The sequence below is a fragment of the Urocitellus parryii genome, chromosome 3, assembly GCF_045843805.1.
Source record: "Urocitellus parryii isolate mUroPar1 chromosome 3, mUroPar1.hap1, whole genome shotgun sequence".
Lineage (NCBI taxonomy): Eukaryota > Metazoa > Chordata > Mammalia > Rodentia > Sciuridae > Urocitellus > Urocitellus parryii.
The window spans coordinates 200,030,828-200,052,926 of record NC_135533.1 but is presented as its reverse complement, the minus strand read 5'-3'; the positions used below and the strand labels follow the sequence as shown (position 1 = coordinate 200,052,926).

General features: G+C 40.9%; 1 protein-coding gene across 4 annotated transcripts; it reads right to left on the bottom strand.

Annotated features, from left to right (window-relative positions):
- Positions 1-6,596: 6,596 nt before the first annotated feature.
- Positions 6,597-21,860, bottom strand: Znf35 (zinc finger protein 35). Of its 4 annotated transcripts, XM_077796288.1 has the most exons (5): positions 21,775-21,860; positions 18,869-19,065; positions 17,955-18,014; positions 17,576-17,720; positions 6,597-13,901 (listed from the first exon to the last, which is right to left on the bottom strand). In XM_077796288.1, exons 2-5 carry the CDS (start codon positions 19,058-19,060, stop codon positions 12,655-12,657), a joined length of 1,644 nt encoding a protein of 547 aa, XP_077652414.1. In that variant the 5' UTR covers positions 19,061-19,065; positions 21,775-21,860; the 3' UTR covers positions 6,597-12,654. The 4 variants fall into 4 exon arrangements, with proteins under 4 accessions (XP_077652414.1, XP_026263899.2, XP_077652415.1 ...); XM_026408114.2 differs by lacking the exons at positions 17,955-18,014; positions 21,775-21,860 and having other exon boundaries at positions 18,869-19,176; XM_077796289.1 differs by lacking the exons at positions 17,955-18,014; positions 18,869-19,065; positions 21,775-21,860 and adding an exon at positions 17,038-17,258 and having other exon boundaries at positions 17,576-17,661.
- Positions 21,861-22,099: the final 239 nt, after the last annotated feature.

The window sequence follows — 22,099 nt, the reverse complement described above, 5'->3', positions numbered from 1 at the left end:
CTCAGCAAAACCATTCAAAATAAAAAATATAACAAGGGCTGGGAATGTGGCTCAATGGTTGAGTGCCTCAGTTCAATTCCTGGTGCCAAAAAAAAAAAAAAAGAAAAAAAAAAAGAACTGCCTAGGGGCTGAGGACATAACTCATTGATAGAGTGCTTGCCTACCAAGTACAAGGCCCTGGGTTCAAAACAACACAAACCTGCCTGGGGCCCAGTTGAGATCCCCTTCTCTTTGGAGGAATCTCAGAGCCCTGTCTGGTGACAAATTGGTAATTTTGGTGATCTTCAGGAACTCAGAAATCTAGCCCACTTTCTTAGTTAACCTGGGATGTCACAAAAAATAGACTGGGATGCTTACTGCTCAACCCCAGGACTGCAACGGCCCCAAAGTGTTTTCCAATCCCAAAGAAAGGACATGGAACACTCAATGGAGAGGTTTTAGACATTTTATTACTCACTCCTCAGTGGTGGCAGGCCACAATGTGCCTACAAGCTGAGGGAATACATATATGATAGGTGGCATGCCCACCTTGCAGGTGGACTTCCTTCAGACGTTTTATGAGTTCATTCCTTGGTCACTCTCTTTCCTAATGATTGGAAGTAAAGGAAGTGGCCCCCTCCCGACTTCCCTTTTTACCACATTCTTTTAGAGACCTAACTCCGTGCAAGCTTTCCAGACACTGATTAGTGTTTAACCCAACACTTAGGATATTAGAAATGTCTTTTCTCATAATTCTGGATGCTGGAAAGTCCAAGATTAAGGTGCTGGCCGATTTTGTTTCCTGGGTTGTAAATGGCAGGGAAAGAGAAACAGAAAAGAAAGGAGGAAATACAAGCTCTCTGGTATCTCTTCTCATGAGAACACTATTTCCATCATCAGCCCCCTGCCCTGATAACCTCAACTAACCTAAATTTCATTCCAAAGGACTTGTCTCCCAAGTAACCTCACACTGAATTGAGGGAAGAGACACAATTCAGTCCCCAGCACCATCTAAAATGCTGTGAAGTGTCATATCTAAGGTTTGGCAGGGTGGTGAGCTTGAATAAGCCTGTTTCCCTGAGGAATCTGTGGAGCAGAGCTACTGTGCCAACCCTGGGTTGCCTTTACATTTTTCAGAATGAAGAGACATAAATTTCCACCTTCATGTGCCATGGTTATTTCTTATTCTCAAACTAACTTAATCTTAAACTGATACCACTACATGAGAAAACAAATTGCCTGAAGAGCCTGGAACCGTAGAGCACAGGTAGCTGATGTTCATGATGAAGGTCTCCAAGCCATGAACGTCGATGCACTGTTTCCTACTACACCAGCCAGGAGGACCAGTTATTTATATCATTTGGTTAGGGGACAAGATGCTCTGGCCTGGATGAAAGACCCTCTGACAAATACTGGCTATTTAAGCTACATTGTTCCAGGACCCTCTCCAAACCAGGGACACCCAAAGGTTTTTACATTTGCCCCACCTGATACTTACCCACTGAGGGCTGAGCCCCTCTTCAGTAACCCTCTTAAAAGTACTGCCAAGTCCATCCGTGTTGTGGACTGTGGTGCCAAGGCCAGACTCTGCAGTCCCTCATTTTGCCTGTGTTCCAACCCCTTTTCCACCATTTAATGCCTATCTGTGGGCCATCTTCCTAACCTCTGCCTTATTGACCCTGTCTGTAAAACTGAAAATCTTCCTTAGGGGCATTGTGTGGGTTAAGTGAGTAAAACATATAAAACAGCCACATAGAGTAAGTGTGCCCTGTAACTGCCATGTGACATAAACAGCTATAGCTTGGTATGGTAGCATGTACCTGTAGTCCCAGCTTGTCGGGAAGCTGAAGTAAGAATGCTTGAACCCAGGAATCTGAGACCAGCCTGGGCAACCTAAAACCCTTTCTTAAAATAAATAAATAAAATCGCTTTAATTATTAATTTGCTTTCCTGCTGAGACATGGCCCAATAGCATTTCTGACAGAAACTCCAGGGATAACCTATAAGGCCAGAGAAACTGCTTTTCTTTATAGAAGGCTGTGGGAACTGTGCCATTTCAAGCCATAACAGCCTCCAGTTTCAGGCCTGTCAGGGGAGGCTCAGCAAGCACTGCAGCACCTCTCAGCTCTGGAAGGCTGGTGCAGGGCAGGGCTGGGCCAAGTGGAGAAGCCACACAGCATCCAACCTGCTCTTTAGAAAGGTCATGGCAGTGTTATTAAGAGGGGTCCACCTTCTCCTAGAATTACATTTCCTGAGACATCTTCTCATGGCCCTGGACCAAGAGGTCACAGATTCATTTGTCTCCTTCCTCAGCACCATGACCCTTTAGACCATACTCTAAAATAGATCCTACCCCTTGGGACCCAAACTATGCCTTCACCTTCCCCTCCATGACCTCTTTCTTATCCCCTCATCAGCCAAGGCCTCTGCTTAGGCTCTAGAAGGAGTAGCAGCTCAGTAGCCCTCTCAAGGACATGGAGGCCCAAATCTAAGACAATTGGCAGTAACTGCACTCACATTACACTTTGGAAGTAAAAAATGTTCTCCCAGTCAGGTAAGGCTTGGTTTCTTTATCCATGCTTACCCTGACTCCAGCAGGCAAATGGCAAGCCTGTGCAACAGGGAGCCTTATAATGGCTGTGAAAGTTTACAGCCCTTATTGCATCCCAAACAGGTTAGGGATTTTTCCTGATTGGAGGTAAGGAGCAGGGCTATCCCACACTGCCCTAGTTCCCACCATGAGGTTTGAAAGAACAATCTTGCCCTCAGCAGGATGGCCTGGTTCATGCCCCGCTGACCCAAAGCCAGAGAAAGCAGCTGGATAGGACCCAGGTCCCAGAGGAAGCTGCCCTTTTCCCTTCTTCCTCTTCCCATCGCCTAGCCACTCCTCCAAGCTGCTATATCTTATCCCAAGTCTCTATTCTTCCCCTACATGGCCCCATCCCCAACACTCCTCCCCACTCTATCCCCAACCTCTGCAAGGTGCAGCCTCCTCCCTCCCCTTCCCTCTCCTCCGCACCTCAGGCTCACCTGTGCTGCACGTGGCCTGCAAGTGCATCCATGGCTCCATGAGCCCGTGTGGGAGGGCAACTGTAAGCTTCTGGCTGGCAGCTCTAGGGAGCCAGCTGCATCTTTTTGGTCCTACTCTTTCTCTTGTTGCATCCCTGAGAGGTGGGAGGAGGCTGAGAATACCTCAGTTCTTACTCCACTGATTTCCTGGTGGACTTATTAAAGGATCAGACGAAGTCTCGGTGGAATGTATCACCCTGAGAAGGTAAGTCTTTGATTTGACATTAAACCTTTTTTGTGTGTGTGCAGTGCTGGGATGCAACCCAGGGCTTGGATGTGCTAGGCAAGTCCCCTAAGATTGAGCTACACCATCTGCCCAATAATCCAGAGAAAAATATCAGTGACACATACACCAAGTAAGAGTAATTTCTTTACTATATAGAGAACTTGTACAAAGCAGTCTTTAAAAGGACCAACAAGAAAAACTGCTAAAGAGCAGAAGTAAGCAATTCATAGAAAAAGAAATACACATATGGGTTTCAAACATGGGATATGATAACTTCACTTGTAACTAAATGCAAACTAAAACACAAGAGCATCTTTCATTTATGATAAGACAATACTCTCATAGAGGACTCAGAAACTGGGGATTTTCATATACTTAATTGGGAACTGCATTCCCAATTTCTACTGAAATATCAAATGCACCTGCCCTTCTAACAATTTATCCTGTAGATAAGTCCCACACATACCAATGACAGTATGCAGGGATATTCAGCACAGTATTGTTTGTAAGAGCAAAAGACAGAAAAGAACCTACCAACAACAGAGCACTCTATATGAATAATGGGATATCCAAATCATAATTGGAGCATCACATAACAATGAAAATAAGAATGAGGTAGATTATATAGGCCAATAACAAACCATCTCCAAGACATGTTAAATGTAAAAAGCAAATTATAGACATTATGCAACCTAAGCTCCCATTTGCGATCTTTAAAGAAGGGAATACTAAACACAGTAAACACATGGTCCTGCCAATCCCTGGAGGGATGCTCAAGAAATTTAACAATGGTTATCTCTGGGATAGGAGACCAATTGTCTGGACTGGTAAGGAATCTTACTTTTCTTTTGTACCATTGATCTTTTTACCATAGGAAAGCATTACACTTTCATTTGTTTTAATTTTTTTGGTGCTGGGGATTGAAGCCAGAACACTTTTCCACCAAGTTATGTCCCCAGCACTTTTCATTTTTTTTAATATTTATTTTTAGTTTTGGGTAGACACAATATCTTTATTTTTATGTGGTGCTGAGGACTGAACCCAGTGCCTCATGCATGCTAGGTGAGCGCTCTACCACTGAGCTACAACTCTACACTCCACTTTTCACTTTTAAGTCAGGGTTTCACTAGGACACTGACCTTAAACTTGTGATCCTCCTGCCTCAGTCACTGGAGTTGCTGGGTTTACAGGTGAGTGCCACCATGCCCAGCTGTACTTATGACAGAGGACTACTAGTTCAGGACTGGAGACCCTGGCGAACTTCTAAGTCAGTGTGGGAAAGGGGCACAGGCTTCGGTGTCAGAGTCGTTCTAATTCTGACTAATGGCTTTGAAATGAGGATGGTAAGACAACTTCCCTCCTCAGGTGAGGATTAGATGAAATAAAGCACATTTAACATTGAGAATGGTGTCTGGCACACAGGACCCCCCCCCTCACCTAATTGATGCTTACAAACTTTCTTTTGGTTCAGCAGGCTGACTTACCTCAAGGGTGCCCAAGTCCCTGGAGGGAAAATACCAATGAGATCAAAGGCAACCAAGAAGACAGGACATTTGAGGTGGGTTGGGGTAGCCAGGTGGCCTGCCAGGACTTGGGTTACCTCTTCCTTTATTCCTAAGTCCTTCTCTGTAAACACAGGGCAGCTCCAGAGAGACCAACCATGGCTTCTCAGACCTGGGCATGGCCCCATTTTTGTTTATGTCCTAGGTCTGCACCCAGGTTCTAATTTGGAAATTGGATGCTGGATCTTCTATGCCTCCTAAGTTCTGCTCATTTTATCTTCAAAACATCAATCTGTCCCTTTCCCTTTTGTCTCTAGGACAAAAGTAGCTAGGTCAGAATTCAATGGTTTTTCTTGAAATGTGAGGGCCCGGGGAGAAAAAAAAAATCCTGCCAATACAGTTTATAGGAATCCCTTCCCCTTTCTCAGGCCAGTTTCTATGCCCAAGCCAGAATGTCACAAACATATTCCTTGCTGAGCTTCCCCAGGCATTAGGTACTTGGTATTTGGGGACCTTATGAATCCAGACTTTTTATTATTCTGTTGTTCTTCACACTCCAGCCCATGCTCAAGAAAATCTCACCACTCTGAAGAAGCCATGTTCTTTACCTTTTATTAAACCTTTTCCTTCCCAATAATGAAAGTCATTCAGGCTCACTATAGGAAAGACCATGCAGGAAAAAATCTAACCATCTAACCAATCTATCCTTTCAGTCTTTTCTATGCATGTACATTTTAGAAAACAGCTCTGTAGAATTTTATACCTTGTATTATTCATTTACTGTTACTGTGACCATCTTCTCGTTATCATTATTCTTGCTGAGGGTGATAAAATGAAGGAGATAGGTGATCAAGCCTGCCAAACCTCAGAGAAGGAAGACCACAAGGAAGAAGTGGGATTACCTGGAAGTTTGTTATAATAACATGACTCCCTTTTCTCCCATTTCAAGAGAAACACTTAGTAACATTTGAATCACACACAAAAAATATCAGAGGATTTTTTGCCAAGGAAATGTTAAGTACTCCAAGCAAAAGATTCTGCATTCTGGTATTTAGAGGTCTCCAGGGAAATAGTTTGCTCTTTATCAGTCACTCTAAAAGAAAGCCTTTATTTAGTGGATAAATCCTACTTCTACAGAGGTCTTAATTGTTTTTTTTTTTTTCTTTTTTTAATGCTTAGATGGGGTCTTGCCCAGGCTGGCTTTGAATTTCTGGACTCAAGCAATTTTCCTGTCTCAGCCTCCCAGGTACCTGATTACAGATGTGTGTCACCATGCCTAGCTTTTAACTGAACTTTTTTTTTTTTTTTTGGTTATAGATAGACACAATATCTTTATTTATCTTTATGTCATGCTGAAGATCATGCCTCACAGGTGCAAGGCAGGCACTCTACCACTGAGCCCCAGCCCCAACTCTTCAACTGAACTTCTGACACATGCAAATGAGAGAATATGTGTATATCAGTAAGTACCAGAACATACATACGAAAATCCCCAATGAGAGTAAACTAAACAAAAAAAGGACTCAGGGGAAGATACATAAAGTGGGACTAGGGGGTATATCTTAGTGGTAGAGCACTTGCCTGGCATGACCAAGAAATGGGTTTAATCCCTAATGCTGCCAAAAAAAAAACAAAAAAACCTTAGAGAAATTTGAAAGGTTCTCTAAAATGAGATCAGTATGTTACCAAAAAACAAAGGAAAGAAAGAGAAAAGGCTCTTAGGAATTTAACTTATTGACATAAACATTTTAAAAAAATCTTAAATGCTGGGGCTGGGGTTGTGGCTCAGCAGTAGAGCACTCGTCTAGCACGTACGAGGCACTGGGTTCAATCCTATCACCACATAAAAATAAATACAATAAAGGCATTGTGTCCAACTTAAAAAAAATCTTAAATGCTGAAAAATACTCAAGGTATGCCACCAGAAAGTGGCACAAGACAAGGATGTGGAAACAAAGGAAGCAGTGAGGATCAATCCAAAAGGTCCAACATTTTATTGACAGGAATCCACAAGGAGTAAAAACAGGAAAAAAAAATGTGAAGAAGGAATTATCATGTAAATAACAAGAAGTCTTCTAAGAGAAGTACCCAAGTTACTATATTAAAATTTCTCAATGCATTAGGGAACTGAATACACCAAGGAAAAGACAAGACTAAAATTTTGAGGCATGGGAGTATGGGAACAGATCACTGTATTATAAATACCATTGATTCTCCAGGGAATGAGAATCAGGCTGGACTCAGACCTCTCATTAGCAATAGTGGATGCTCTAAGTCAGTGATGTTTTGACCACTTCTGAGGAATTTTTCTACCTAAAATCCAAGATTCAGTCAAACTACCAATCAAGCATGAGGTCTTAGAAGTCTGATATGGACAAGGACTCAACAGCTTTGCCTTCCGTATACTCTTTGCCAAATTATTTGAAGATGTGCTGCAATGAAATGAGGGAGTAAAGACAGGATGATAAGGAATTCAAGAAACAATGGAGCCTAGTAGAAGATGGTAAGCAGAGAGAACATCCATGCCAAACTACAGCAGGAGGTATGAGGTACTTAGAAGGGAAATAAACAGGAGGAATGTGGGGGGGGGTACTTAAGAGATATATCTAATTGATTGGAAAATTTGTAAATGACTGAAGATGTGCTGAAAGCAAACAGAACAAAGTAAAAAGAAAGTCAACTAGAAATTTCAGTGAAAACAAAAAGTTGCCCCAAAAAGAAATACAAAGGTCTAGATTGAATAATATTCACATGATCATAGTAACATTCATACTTCTTATTTTTAACTTTTAGACAAATCAAAGCATAAAAGAATATAGTTACAGAACAGTACTTTAGAATTATCAGACTTGACAATGTCAGAAGTAAGGAGGAAGAGGGAAGAAGGGAAAGAGTACATCCAACATTGAATGCAATGGGGAACTGAGATAGTTCACAATTAATGCAATAAAATTAAATATGTAAATATAATAACTTATTTTTCTTGACTATAAAGTTGTTTCTTATAGAAATTATGGAAATTACTTTTTAAAAAACTGTTTAATTACCCATACTTCTGTTATCCCGGGACCTATGTTTGAGTCTACCCTCTAAAATTTACCATCTGTATGGCTGTGAAAAAAGTCACTGAACCACTTATGTTTTCTTGTATTTCATTCAGGTAATGTGTCTAAATACTTTTAATAGTATTTAGTCAGTATAAGTAATAACAGAAGTTGAGAAGTGTACTACACATACAATTTTAAATCAAAAAAAAAAATTTTTTTTAAACCAGGGATTGAACCCAGGAACACTAACCCTTAACCACTGAGCCACATCCTCAGCCCTTTTTAATTTTTATTTTGAGACAGGGTTTTGCCAAGTTGCTTAGGGCCTTTCTAAATTTTTGAAACTGACTATGAGATTGCAATCCTACTGCCTCACACTCTTTTTTAAAAAATATTTTTTAGTTGTTGATAGACCTTTTATTTTATTTATTTGTATGTGGTGCTGAGGATGGAACCCAGTGCCTCCCACATGCTAGGCAAGCGGGCTACCACTGAGCCACAGTCCCAGCCTCAGACTCTTGATCCGCTGAGCAGAGTTTTTTTTTCTCTTTAAAACTTAAAATTTGGGCTATCGTTGTGGCTCAGTGGTGGAGCGCTCAACTCACACGTTTGGGACCCTGGGTTTGATACTCAGCACCACATAAAACAATAAATAAGTGAAATAAAGGTATGAAAAAAAAACGTAAAATCTGGACACATACCACCATATCATGTTTTTTTGTACTTCTAAATATATTTCACATGCCCTTGTCCACAGACAGTCAAAGGTTTCCCAGTGATGGGGAACTGAACCAAATCTTAGGGAAGCAGGAGGAATTGGATAGGAAGAAGAGGTGGTAGGGTGTTAGAGGCACTGTGGAAGGTGTGAGCAAAGGCACAGAGAAGAGCAAGCAAATGCCTCTAGGCTTTAATAAAAGGTATGAGGGACATACAGAGATAAGGCTGGAAAGAGATTATGAGGGGCTCAATAAATGATGTCACAGTAACCTGACATTTTTCACATGAGACACACCAGGATTAGTAGACCTTATTTGCTTTGGCACTCCGGGATCTTCTGAAGGTATGTCAAAGGACACACACTATTTTCTTAATGAACAAGTGATACATAGGAAACCAGAATGTCTCCTGAGAATTTCATCTGGGTGCTCCAAGTAGCGGGTGTAATGCCACAGGGAAGAAATTGGGAGAAGCAAGATTTAAAGGCTGTATTTGGCAATAGTCTTAAGAGATAACCATAATCTGACCTCCGTTTTAAAAAGCCACACAGGTGATTATGCAGTGCAACTTCAGGTGATATGTTAAGCCCTACAGATCCATGGATTTCCTTCAGGGAGCCTGCATGACACTACAAAAGAACATGAAGTTCAACAAGCATTTCTTAAGGGAAAGTATTCACAACCTTCATGAGATTCTCAAAGGAGCTGCAACTGCAGGAAGGTTAGGCACACTGGATGAGGGAGCAAGTGAACTGTCAGATGTAAGAGAGGGATAACTGTCTAGGTAGGGAAGGAGACTCAGAACAAAGACCTCTTCTGGAGCCTGGAAGAATCCATGGTTAATGATCCTGAGAGTAAATGTACGTGCATATGCTTATGCATGTTAGGGGCTGTTGAAGTCTTTCTCCTGGGCTCTCAAACTACCTTTAGTGATTTCATTATCAGTCTTTCATCATTGTGCTCCACTTAAGACACATCTATTGGTCTCCTTTGTGACAGATTTCCTGGCTTTTTGTTTGTTTTTGCAGTATTGGGATTGAACCCAGGAGTGCTCCAGCACTAACTTACAGCCCCAGCTCTTTTTATTTTTTATTTTGAGACAAGTCTCATTAAATTGCCTGGGCTAGCTATGAACTTGCAATCCTCTTGCCTCTAAGTTTCCAAGTAGTGGGACTACATGTGTGTGCCTCCATGAAGAGCCTCTTGCTCAATCTTCATGCCAATCACCAGACAAGGAACAGAGCTTTTAAATAATTAAAGTATGATAACTCTTAACAACTTTGGGAAATGGAACTTTGGAATTCTCAACCACTTCTAACAAGACCAGCTAATGGAGAAGGGAACAGAAAAACCTAAGCCAACTTCAACAACAAAGGGTGATCATTCTTCCCCTATTAGAAACCGTAAGGAAAATTGCAGGTTATAATTTATTTTGAAAGTTATAAGTAAATTGGGAAGAGTTGTTGTTAGTAATCTACTTGGCTCACACCATTTGGGTAGGATTGAAGGTCTTGAATCTGGACGTGGGATTGTGTAAAGCCAGATCTGAACATGAAATTTAAGCAGAAGCATAAGAAGTCATAATATATACATAAAAATGTGTTTTGCAACGCTTGGTTTTCACATATAAATAAAAAAGTTTGGTATATTCTCTTAAATACAAATAAGGTCACATAATCCAAGCAACTGAAGTTTGGCAGGGGCACTGAAGGACACCTAATCGAGCTAATGCAGAGTAACTGTTCTGTTTTGCTAAAACTGTACATGCAGATCCTTACACTGGAGCCTCCTTCCCACCTTTGATCATACATTATATGCCTGTAGTAGCTCCTAACTTTGGCAGCACACTGCATTCCCCTCCGGGGTTTTAAAAAATAATGAGGCATGGACATGGCAAGTTTTTAAAGTATGCTGGGTGATTCTAACATGCGACCAAGGTTGAAAACCATTGCTTTATTTCAAGCTGAGTCAGTGATTCCCAAACCTACCTTTGCATCAGAATCACTTGGGTGACTTTCCACCTAAGAATGGAAATCTTTAGCCAGGATATTACCATCATCCATGAATAGAGGATTTGAACTTGTCTTAATGGTCATAAAGTATGGTCATAAAGTACCCTTTGGTCTCTTGGGTCAAGTTCACAAAGCCATCTCAAACCCACAGACTGGCTTTCTTGACATTCTGAGCTTCCTGATCAGGCAGGGGGAAAAAACTAACTTGTTCCTAATCTCAGCAAAGAAACTTGGTTTATCCTTGGGGGTCTGCTCCTAGACAGAGAGCAGGAACAGTCACCGTTAGGGTCAGTGAGGACATGAGTATTTTTTATTCCTATTTTTGAATTCTTTTTATTTCTTGTATTTGTATCTCTAGAGTGAAAGTGGGAAACAACAGTGCATGTACTTTCACAAAAGATTTCTTGAAAGAGGAAAACAATAAGCTTTCTTCTGTATATGAAAATGCTCTGTAAATTAGAAAACACTATGTGATTTATATTATTTAGTCTTATAGAAAAAAGACAATAAAAGCATGGAACTTCTTCAGAGAGTTGCACCAGACTGCTTATCACCAGGCTCAGTGTTTATAATATACACTACTGGAATGTCACTGGAATGGGGTCAGGAGACAGACCCAGAAATCAAGAGACCAAAATTCTAGTACTAGATTCGCTACTCTTGGTCACATCACCAAAAACACACCCCAAAATCTATCACTTCAGTTTCTTCACCCAAAAATGAGACTACATACCCTTTCTCAGGCTCCCTCACAGGTCTGGATGAAGGTTAAGATGGTTAGGAGAGCAGCAGGTCCCAGGATTGGTTACAGGTGGTCACTCCTTACTTGGCCTCATGTTATATGACCACTTTCAAGTAAATGAGAAAACACTGCTGCAGTGTTCTAAGGATGATAATGGTCTATGGGAAAACATGAAATCACTGACAGGTATCATACTATACATGAAGGCAAACAACAATGAAGTTTTATATAAATACAAGGCAATGATATTACAGAACTCTATTGCATAGTTTTATAAATCATTTTTCCAGGAATCGAGGCTGAACAGCAACAAAGATATCTTACCTGAGCCAGTTTCTTCAACCTTCTAGAAGTTTTCACATTCCAACACTTCTGAACTTCTTAAGAACCAAATTAACATTTTAGGAATCCCACTCTGCCTCCTCCCTCTCCTTTCACTCCCCTCTTTGGTCTTGTCAGAATTAGAAGAGTTTACCATTTCTTCTAAATACCATCCAGAATGTGAGAATGAAACCCATACTGAGATCCTGGCTGGGCTTGAGCAGAATAAAAGCAGAAGCAACTGGGACATATCTCTAGGCAAGCTTTATTCTTTGACTCCTCTATCAGAGAAAGGGCATGCTAGTTGCATCTCACCTAAAAGGAATACAATGGAAATTAGAGGGCTGGTGGAACTGTTTGAAAGGAGTTGTCAACCTTAGCAAATGAATGTAGCTGTGTGTTGTCTCCATCATTCCTTGAGCACCTGGCCTTGCAGACTGGGGAATGGTCAGAACAGACTCATAGGAAGTCCCCAGAGCTTTACTATACCAAGGTTCAGGAGGAGGAGGCATCGACAACAAATGTTTTATATTTCTGTTCATTTTAGGAGCTGTAGATTGTTTTTTTTTAATTACCTAGAGAGCGTAAAGCTTATATTCATAGATGAGTTGTTGTTGAATGCCTACCCCAAATGGTTTCCTTAACTAGTTTTCACTTAACCCAGAATACTATAATACAAAGGTCAAAGCTCCAGAATTCAAAAAAGGAAAACCACCTTCCTGTTGCTCAAGCAAATACCAGTTTTAAAAAACAAAATTAAGCAAAAAAGACCTTTCCCCAAATAGGCTTGTTATCAACTAGCTTTGTACAACCCATTCCTAAAAAAGCCATATTCCATTTCAGAAAACATGACTGCTTAGGATAGAGCCCTTGCCTTTAGGTGCTTAGTTTCTGTAAAGTAACCTCCGAAATGCTTATTTGTGCTGCCTTCCTGAAAACTGTAACTTGTTTTTACAAAGGAGAAAGAAAATCGCAAAGAGGTGTCTAACTTGGCAGGTAGCATGTTATGACCAGCCACTAAATGTCTTCTTCACCCTTTCTTATTCAACAAGATGGGTTCTGTGGTGTCGCATGAGGTGTGAGTTCGAAATGAAAGCCGCACCGCACTTCTCACATTCGTAGGGCTTCTCCCCAGTGTGGGTTCTCTGATGCACAGTAAGGCTTGACCTCTGCCTGAAGGCCTTGCCACACTCGTTACATGTGTAAGGTTTTTCCCCATTATGTATTCTCTGATGAATAAGTAGATAGGAACTACACGTGAAGGCCTTCCCACACTCATTACACACATAAGGAAGATCTCCACTGTGAATTCTCTGGTGGACAATAAGGCAAGAGAGCTGACTGAAGGCTTTCCCACATTCACTGCAGTCATAAGGTTTCTCTGCAGTGTGAATTCTCTGGTGCACAATAAGGTGTGAAAAACAACTGAAGGCTTTCCCACACTCTTTACACTCATATGGCTTCTCACCAGTATGGCTTCGCTGATGGACAATAAGATTTGCACTCTGGGTGAAGGCTTTGCCACAGTCATTACAAGCAAAGGGCTTCTCCCCAGTGTGGATCCTCTGGTGGACAATGAGGTTTGAGCTCCGAGTAAATGTCTTTCCACATTCATTGCATTCATAGCACTTTTCCGTAATGTGGACTTTCTGGTGCCGGGCAAGCTGCGAGCTGTAACTGAAGGCTTTCTCACATTCACTGCACTTAAAGGTTTTTTCTAAAGAGTGAATTTTTTGGTGGACAGTCAGATTTGAACTCTGAGTGAAAGCTTTTCCACATTTTGCACAAACGTAAGGTTTCTGTCCAGTGTGGATTCTCTGATGTACAACAAGGTTTGCACTCTGGATGAAGGCCTTCCCACACTCATGGCACTCAAAGGGCTTCTCCCCAGTGTGGATTCGCTGATGCACGACAAGGTTTGCACTCTGACTAAAGCCTTTCCCACATACACTACATGTAAAAGGCTTCTGCCCGGGCTGGATTTTCTGATTTTTCATACAGCCAGAACTAAGGCTATATTTACCCCCAGATTTCTTACATTTTTGGTCTTTCTCTTCTTTGAAGTTTTTAGGTAAGTGACAATCCTCCACTGTCACTTGTCTGAAATCTTTCTTTTCCTTCTTTATTTTCTGCCTCTTTTCCATGTTTCCTGTTTCACATGATTCTCTGAATTCAGGTCCTTGAGTGTCAACTTTCTGGATTCTTCCTGACATTACAAGGGGTTTTTCAGTTTCATCACATATCTCAGATTTTGGAACAAATAACTGTAGATTCTTTGTTTCAGCATCTGAAATGAAAAAAGAAAAATACAAGTGTTAGCTTAGTCTGGCCTAGATAAAAAAATATCAAGTCAAGAAGGCCAGGAAGCATATGACTTCAGAACCTTTACAAATTTGCTTCATTAAAGGAAGGAATACCTTCATGTTACTCCTCCGCTGTAGATTCTTCTTCAGGGACCATGTTCTGCCCCATACCTGGCACTGAATGTGCTCACTCATGCTCTTTTTGGCTTTTCCACTTACCTCCATGAGATATTAACCCACTGCCTCATAACAGAGAAGCCCATGCACTTCAGACCCCTTTATACACCGGCATGAAGGTAATTTTGTATGGATCTCACACTAAGACTAGTTATGAAGGACACCAGCCTCTCCCTAAGCTTGCCTTTTACCTGAGCTACTGGTGTGGATTTGCTCCCAATTCACCATTTGATTAGATACAATCTCCCCCTGTGAACAAAAAAACTACCAAGTTGAGCCTTACCGTGTGAAGATGGTGAATATCATAGACAGAGTAAACATGGACAGAAAGGTCATGCTGGATGTCAAGAAGTCCAAAGAAGTCAATAGCATCTGAAACATTAAGAGGCTGTATAGCTCAGAGGTTAAAAACATGGACTCTGGAGCCAGACCGCCTAGTTTCAAATCCCTACTCTACTATTAACTAGCTACGACTTTGGGCTAGTTAACTTCTTTGTTCCTCAGTGTCCTAATATCTAAAACAGGGATAATAATACTATCTACCTCAAAAGGCTATGATTGGATTAATGCAATTACTCTGTCAACTGCTCAGAACAGTACATGGGACACATCAAGTATTCTGATGTCTGCAGTGACTTTCAGTCTGATGGATGGTGCTGATAGGGGCCAGGAGGAAAGATGAACCCTTAAGGGATGGGAGCTGCTATGATGACAATCAGCTACAGTAGGAGGGATTAAAGAAGAAATTGAACATAGTAAACCTTTACTATGTTCCTTGTATCAAGGAACAGCTTAGTATTTCATCAAGGAAAGCTGACATTCAGGTGGAGTTAACTGTTTAGAAAAATATAATCTATAAAACTTGAAGCTTAACTGAACATGAATTAAGGAAAAAGTATAAGTGTTCTCACTTTTATAAAAGTACTTTAAAATGTGCAGATGAAAGTACAGTAAGTTATGTTTAAAGGTGTAAAAAATGGTTTTTAAGGGAATAAACTTTAATTCAACATTAATTAAAACTGAGACATTTAAAACCCAGTGATCACTTCCAAAATATTTTCATGTATATCATAGGTTGAACATTCCTTATCCAAAATGCTTATGACCCAAAGTGATTTGGTTTTTCAGATGTTAGATTATTTAGAGACATGCACGTGTGTACACACACACACACACACACACACACACACACACAAAACGAGATATCTTAGATGGGACCAACATATAAACTTGGAATTCACTTATGGCTCATATACACCTTATACACATGGTATGAAGGTAATTTTGTACATTTTTAACCATACCTGTGTTTTGACTAGAACCAGTCATAGGAGGAAAGTGTAAATTTTCCATTTGCCATGCTAGTACTCAAAAAGTTTTGGATTTTGGAGCATTTTGGAATTTTGGATTAGGGAAGCTCAGCTTTATCATTGAGATGCAAATGGTCTTTTTCAATCGTGTGGGAACTAAAAAGGGATAAGACTGCGTCTTATTTAATTCTGTTTCCCCAGCCCTTATTTTACTGCCCATCACCCAGGAAGTAGGCCTTTAACAAACCCTGTACCTTATTCAATCAATGTACCCTAGTTTGTAGAATAGGAAACAAAGGTCCCAAGGGGACTTAATCAAGATCAGAATTACTAGAGGCAGGGCAACAACTACATTCAGGTCTCTCTAACAATTCCTAGAGCTTGGTGTTCCTGCTATTACCTGCAGCTCTGGAAATGGTCTGTAGCACAAAATGGTAAGTCTTGGGTGGGAATAGTCTTGGGGTAAAGAGGCAGAGAAGGAAAACTGGCTGTTCCTGATGAATGAATGCAGCTCTTGGAGCCCACTATGAACAGATAATAAAGCAAGACAGAAGAGACATATGGGGAATACACCAGAAAGAATGGAACAGAAAGCAGGAAGTATGGATAATGCTGAGAGTGTAGGGAATAATTGAAGACAAGAAAAAGAAAGGTGGAGATTTGAACTGTTTCCACAGCCTTGGTTTAAGAAAACAACTTGGTCTGCAAATGCCTGAGGAATTGTCTAGGGAGGAGAATGGGTTTGAAATGTTCAGATATTGGTCTCTATCAGACAGACACATAAAACATGAGCATCTAGGGACCTGAAAGCCATCCAGGTGATTGCTTATGCAACTCTGGGTCAAAACTGTGGTAGCCATGAGCCCTTAGTTACACATCACTCCTCCACAGGCTAGCTTCTGTCACAATCATGACATTTATTTGATAAATGAAGGCAATGTCTCATTGTTTTAATTAGTCTTTTCTTTTTACAATCAGCAAAGTTAAATGTTTTCATCTACTTCTTAAATATTTTTGTTATTTTGGAAGAATAATATCCATATGCATTATAACTATTTTTAATTAATTATTTTTCCTTTTGGGGAGGACAGGGGTACTGGTACTGAACCCAGAGGCACTTTACCACTGACCTACATCCTCAGGCCTTTTTCAATTTTTATTTTGAGATCGGTTTGCACTAAATTACCCAGAATGGCCTCAAACTTGCCATCTTCCTGAATCAGCTTCCCAAATTGCTGGGATTAGAAGCATGTGCCACTGTGCCCAGCACAGCTATTTTTAAATAGGGCAGTTTTTTTCATTCTTTTTGGGGGACGGAAAAAAGAATGAAAAAAACTTAATCACTGAGCCACATCTACAGCCCTATTTTGTATTTTATTTAGAGACAGGGTCTCACTGAGTTGCTTAGTGCCTTGCTTTTGCTGAGAGTGGCTTTGAACTCGCAATACTCCTGCTTCAGCCTCCCTAGATGCTGGGATTACAGACGTGTACCACTGTGCCCAGCAGTTTTATTTATTTATTTTTCATACTAATGGTTTATAATAGCTCTTCATATGTTAAAGGTTATGTTTTTAGCGAGCACGCACACACACACATACACACACAACACACAAAGACATTTAGAAAATACTACCCTTTGCTGAGTCCAGCTTGGAGAGAACCAGGTGATAAGCCATCAGTATCCTCCACAAAGACCTAGTTTTGACCATAATTATGGCTGACACAGCTGTTCAAAATCCTCCAGAATTTGCACAAAGATCTATGAAAACAGAACATCTCCAGGACATTTTTTCAAAATCAGCACAAAAGTTGACCTTTTCTACCTTTGCTAGCTTCTTCTGCAGGCTCACCAACCTATAATAACCATAAAAATATGAAGAAAACACGTGTCTATGCATATGCATAGATATGAAACTCACTGAGCAATAAATATAATTAAAAGGAGAATTCAGAATTTATGTCTGTCTGGTATCTTCAGATTGTGTGCAAATAAGACATTTCCTAAGATAACTGCACAGGCATCTCTCAGCTATCCTCTCCAGCTCTCCTTAGCACTTTCAACACCTCAATACTCTTGTTGCTCACACAGAGAAACCAGATACCCACCCACACTCTTGAAAAGATTCTAAACCCCAATGGTCAGAATCTGAATAAGGGAGTTTAAACCTTACCCAGAGAGTTCATGTTCTCATGAGTCTCCAGTATCTCCCTCTTGGCCAGAGTCCTTGGTAATGAGTAACTGCCAAGTGGTGCAGCAGCAGGGGCCTCTTGTGTTGCTTTTAGGACTACTGCCATGTCCCAGAACATATTCGGATCCTATAGACAAGCAGGCATTTATGAAGGGATTGATGGTAGGAATACTGTGATTGTAGCTTCGAGGATGCATACACAATCATTTATTTCTGGAGGTCAAAAAACACTTTAAAAAAAAAAAAAAAAAACGGAAAAGGAAGCCAGAATCTTCCTCTTCCCCAAGGTGAGAGACAAAGAAACAAATCTGCTACTTTGATTTCATCCCATCACTCACTCCAGCAGCCAAACCTAACTTACCAATGAGTATGTGACAAGAGAGCACATGAGGGTGTTTTTCAAAGGAGACTTTTCTGGGTCCTAAAGATCAAAGAAGCAAGGTTCTAATCATAATTTTGTTTTTCTTTTCTTTTTTTTTACAGTACTGGGGGTGGAATCCAGGGCCTCATACATGCTAGGAAAGTGCTCCATCACTGAGCTATTTCCTCAGCCGGCCCCCCCTTTTTTTTTTGAAACAAGGTCTCACTGACCTACTCTAACTGGCCTCAAACTTGCAATCCTACTGCATTGAGAAATGCAGAAACCAGAATTACAGGTGTACACCACTGTGTCCAGCCTGTTTGTGTTCTCATACAACTTTTCTGGGACCAGCCCTGCCCTGCTTTGCCTAGTGCTGGTAACGGGTGTATTTAAAAACATTAAGAACACAGTGTCATTTATAGCCTCATTACTGAAAACGAGGTCTATAGGGGCTTGTGAGAAATACAGAATCTCAGATCATACCCCAGGCCTCCTGAATCAGGATTAGCATTTTAGTAAGACCCCAAGTGATTCCTATGCATACTAAAGTTTGAGAAGCACTGAGAGCTTTCAAAATACAACTGGAATTACCTGAGGAGTGTTCTTAAATACACAGAAACCCAGAACTTATCCCCAGATTCTGATTTCCTTAGAATAGTCTACAACATGGCCAGAAAGATTTTATAAAAGTTCCCCATGTTCTTTATAGGAAAGTTTGAGAACTACATGGTAATAAAAAATACTGAATAATGCATCAATCAGAAGGGAACATCTCAATTATGTTCCAAAGGACTTACGGTCAGAGACCTAGCTAGGAAATAAGATGCTAGGAAATAAGAAGCAGAGAAGCAGTTTTCCTGGAACTACTTGAGGTTTTCAGGTCTCTCCTTCTTTCCTCCCAGGTCATCATTTACCTTTTCCTCCTCTTCGGATATATCAAGGCCTGTCTGAGGCCCCTCATGTGGGGCCCAGACTTTGAAGTTCTCAGAATGTGCTTGTTGGCTGGATTCCTGATTTAGGAAATTGTCCTCCTCTTCCTCCTCCTTTTTCACCTTCACTGGGCCCCAAGGGTCTGGAATCATGGCCTCTCTCAGTTCCGTAGTCATCTTCTCTGCACAGCCAAACAACTCCTATTAACTAGGGTTGCCCAATAGAGGTCAAGCCCCATCTAATCTCTTAAGTTTCAAAAGCTTCTTCTTGATTTTATTCTCAGGGCCAAGATGAGTACGTCAACTGAGAAATGAAAAACATTGTTAGCAATGAGGACAGATTTGTCAGGATGCCACTCAGTCTCCAAGCCAATTTCACCAATGACTGGCCAGTGATCACTATAGTGCAAAGAATATTCTACTTCTATAGATGGAAAGAGTTAAAATATAAATATGTTGGGGCTCGGGATGTGGCTCAAGTGGTGGTGCACTGGCCTGGCATGCATGAGACACTGCGTTCGATCCTCAGCACCACATAAAAATAAAATAAAGATATTGTGTCCACCTAAAACTAAAAAATAAACATTTAAAAAAATATATATATATATGTAAATGCAAATTGCTGAATACATCAATCATTGATTTTTTTTTAACTAAAGGTTAACTTTTTAATTATAAAAACTTTTAAACTATAGAATGATTAGGAAAACTCACTCGACTACCTCCAAAGGAATAATCACCATGTGTTGTAAACTGAAAATTTTTTTAAGGGAAAATCTTCAAACATACTAACAATAATTATGACTTTATAAACATTTTGACAGGTATGTTCACAATTATTATCAGTGGTCTTAAAAATAGGAATATTACAACACAAATGTTTCTATATTGTCAAGGATGAAAAATTAGCATGAGAAAGAAGTGCCAAGCAAAAGACTGGAAGTATATAGACATGATATCATGTTAGGAATAAGTGGGTGGATAGCTCCAGGTGGTGGAATTACAAATTGTTTCAAGGTTCTTTTTGTTTTTTTTACATTTTCCAAATGTCAGTAAGATCAAGTATTAGTCTTAAGATTTAAAAAAAGAAATCATTTTCCATTGTCATTGTTCATGCTTATTTTGATTTGCTACACAATATCCTACAGTATTGAGATTGGGGACTTAGTTCAGTGGCCAGAGCACTTGCCTAGCACACACAGGGGTGGGGTTGAATCCCCTGCACTGCAGGACAAAAAGCGAGCAACAACTGCCTCTCCCCCCCCCCCCCAAAAAAAAAGACAAGGCAAAAATAATCTATGGTATTGACAAATTTTCACTCTCATTGAAAAGGACCTATTCACAAACATAAAACATTAAATGTATTTCTTTTTTTTTATACTGGGGATTAAACCCACAGGGGCTTAATCACTGAACTCCCTATCCTCCAGCCCTTTTTTATATTTTATTTAGAGACAGGGTCTCCCTGAGTTCTTAGGGCCTCCATCTTTTTAAAATTCTTTTAGTTGTAGATAGACACAATATCTTTATTTATTTTTCTGTGGTGCTAAGGATCAAATCCAGTACCTCACCCATATGACGTAAGTGCTCCACCACTGAGCCACAACCCCAGCCCTAAATATATTCCTTATACATACGTACACACAGAAACTAGTCATTAGTTGAATGGACATCCTAGTCCTTTTTCTGTTATTTACATTCATATGTGCATTCACTGCTTATTTTTCTAAATCATACTTTAAAACTCACTGTACACTGTTCAGCAAGTTGCACTATTTGTCTTTTGAACTAATCTCCTTATTTCATAAGTATTGGTGATCCTTCAATACACAGTACACACATGCCTCATTCTGGCAGAATATTCTGAATCAGTGCTATACTATAATTTACCCCATTAATGAACCATTCCTTTAGTAAAAGGAGTCTTAACTGTTTTCAGTGTATTCTCTTACAAAAACGTTTGAAATGTTTACGGCAAAGTTTTTTCTTCTGCTCCATTATTCCTTTAGAATAAAGAGAGGGATCACTATCTTGAGGACTGTGTAGTTGGAACATTTTTTCAATGTTTTCCAGAAGCACCACATCAACTCAAGTCATACCGAGACTAATTAGCAGGACCCCTTGACCACAGATGAGCCAGCAGGGTTTTTGTTTCTGCGAGTCAAATAAGGAACTATTTTAGATAAATATGAGAATGATATTTTTCTATTTCTCTTTGGAAGTTTTACTAAAAAAAAAAAAGATTTGCTGAATTTTACTAAATCCCCTTTTGCAGCTGAAATGATCACATTCGTTTTTCTGTTAATTACTGGCAATTTTTTGCACAATTGAATTCCTAGAGTAATGAAATATACTTACATTCCTACGAAAATTCTTAACTGTGAAGCTTAAGGTATCCATGACTAGTAGATTTGGAGGTTTTCATGACTAGCTTAATTCTACCTCATAATTTTCCCCAAAACATTCAAGGACGGCTTTGAAGACCGTTCCATCTTTTGTAGACAGAATTGTCTACTTCGCTTACTGTCATCAGACTTCTGGTAAGATTCAAATGGATCCCCCAACCCCAGGCGACAGAGAGCCCTCTATCAAAGGCTTCCTTTTTAATGTCCTTTTTCCAATTCCGAACGTGGCAATCTGTTCCCTCCACCTGTATGCCCTGGCTCCGGGTCTCCGGGATCCTCCTGGCCCCTGGGCGGTGCGCCTCGGTCCTCTGCCTGCCCAGGCGCCCGTCAGATGGCCACCCGGACGGCGAAGCGAAGGGGCGCGGAGCCGCTCTGGGACTGCCGGGGCTAAGTCCCGAGGCAAAGACTCCTGGGCCGCTTCGGGACCGCCGTTCCGGGCACCGCCCTGCTCCCCGTGGTCCCTGGCCACCCCGTAAATCCGCTCACCGTACGCAGTGAAGAGGCCTGGCCCGGGGCACCGACTCAGAGTAAGAAGCTGGCGCTGCAGGACCCCTGCCCTTCCAGGCGCCAGAACAATGACCGGACAGGAAGTGCCTCGGGATGGGCTTCCGGCTCCCAGATCACCAGGCCGGCCTCTCTAGGAATCTCGGAGGAGCCTTCTTCTCGATGGGCGTCCAACTCAGTCCTGGACCAGGGAAAGGGTGCTCTAAAGCCCTTTGTTTTGGGACGAAACGATGGGACCTTCCCAGGATGGGCAAGTGGCTCGTGCAAGGATGGCACCCGGGAGTCTGATGCTTAAAGATTAATCTAG

Coding starts and splice junctions, on each gene's coding strand:
- Znf35 (XM_077796288.1), bottom strand. CDS start 19,060: ATGACTACGGAACTGAGAGAGGCCATGATTCCAGACCCTTGGGGCCCA. Junction 18,015..18,868: donor TATCCGAAGAGGAGGAAAAG/GTAAATGATGAC, acceptor TTTGATCTTTAG/GACCCAGAAAAGTCTCCTTT. Junction 17,721..17,954: donor CTCTTGTCACATACTCATTG/GTAAGTTAGGTT, acceptor GCTTGTCTATAG/GATCCGAATATGTTCTGGGA.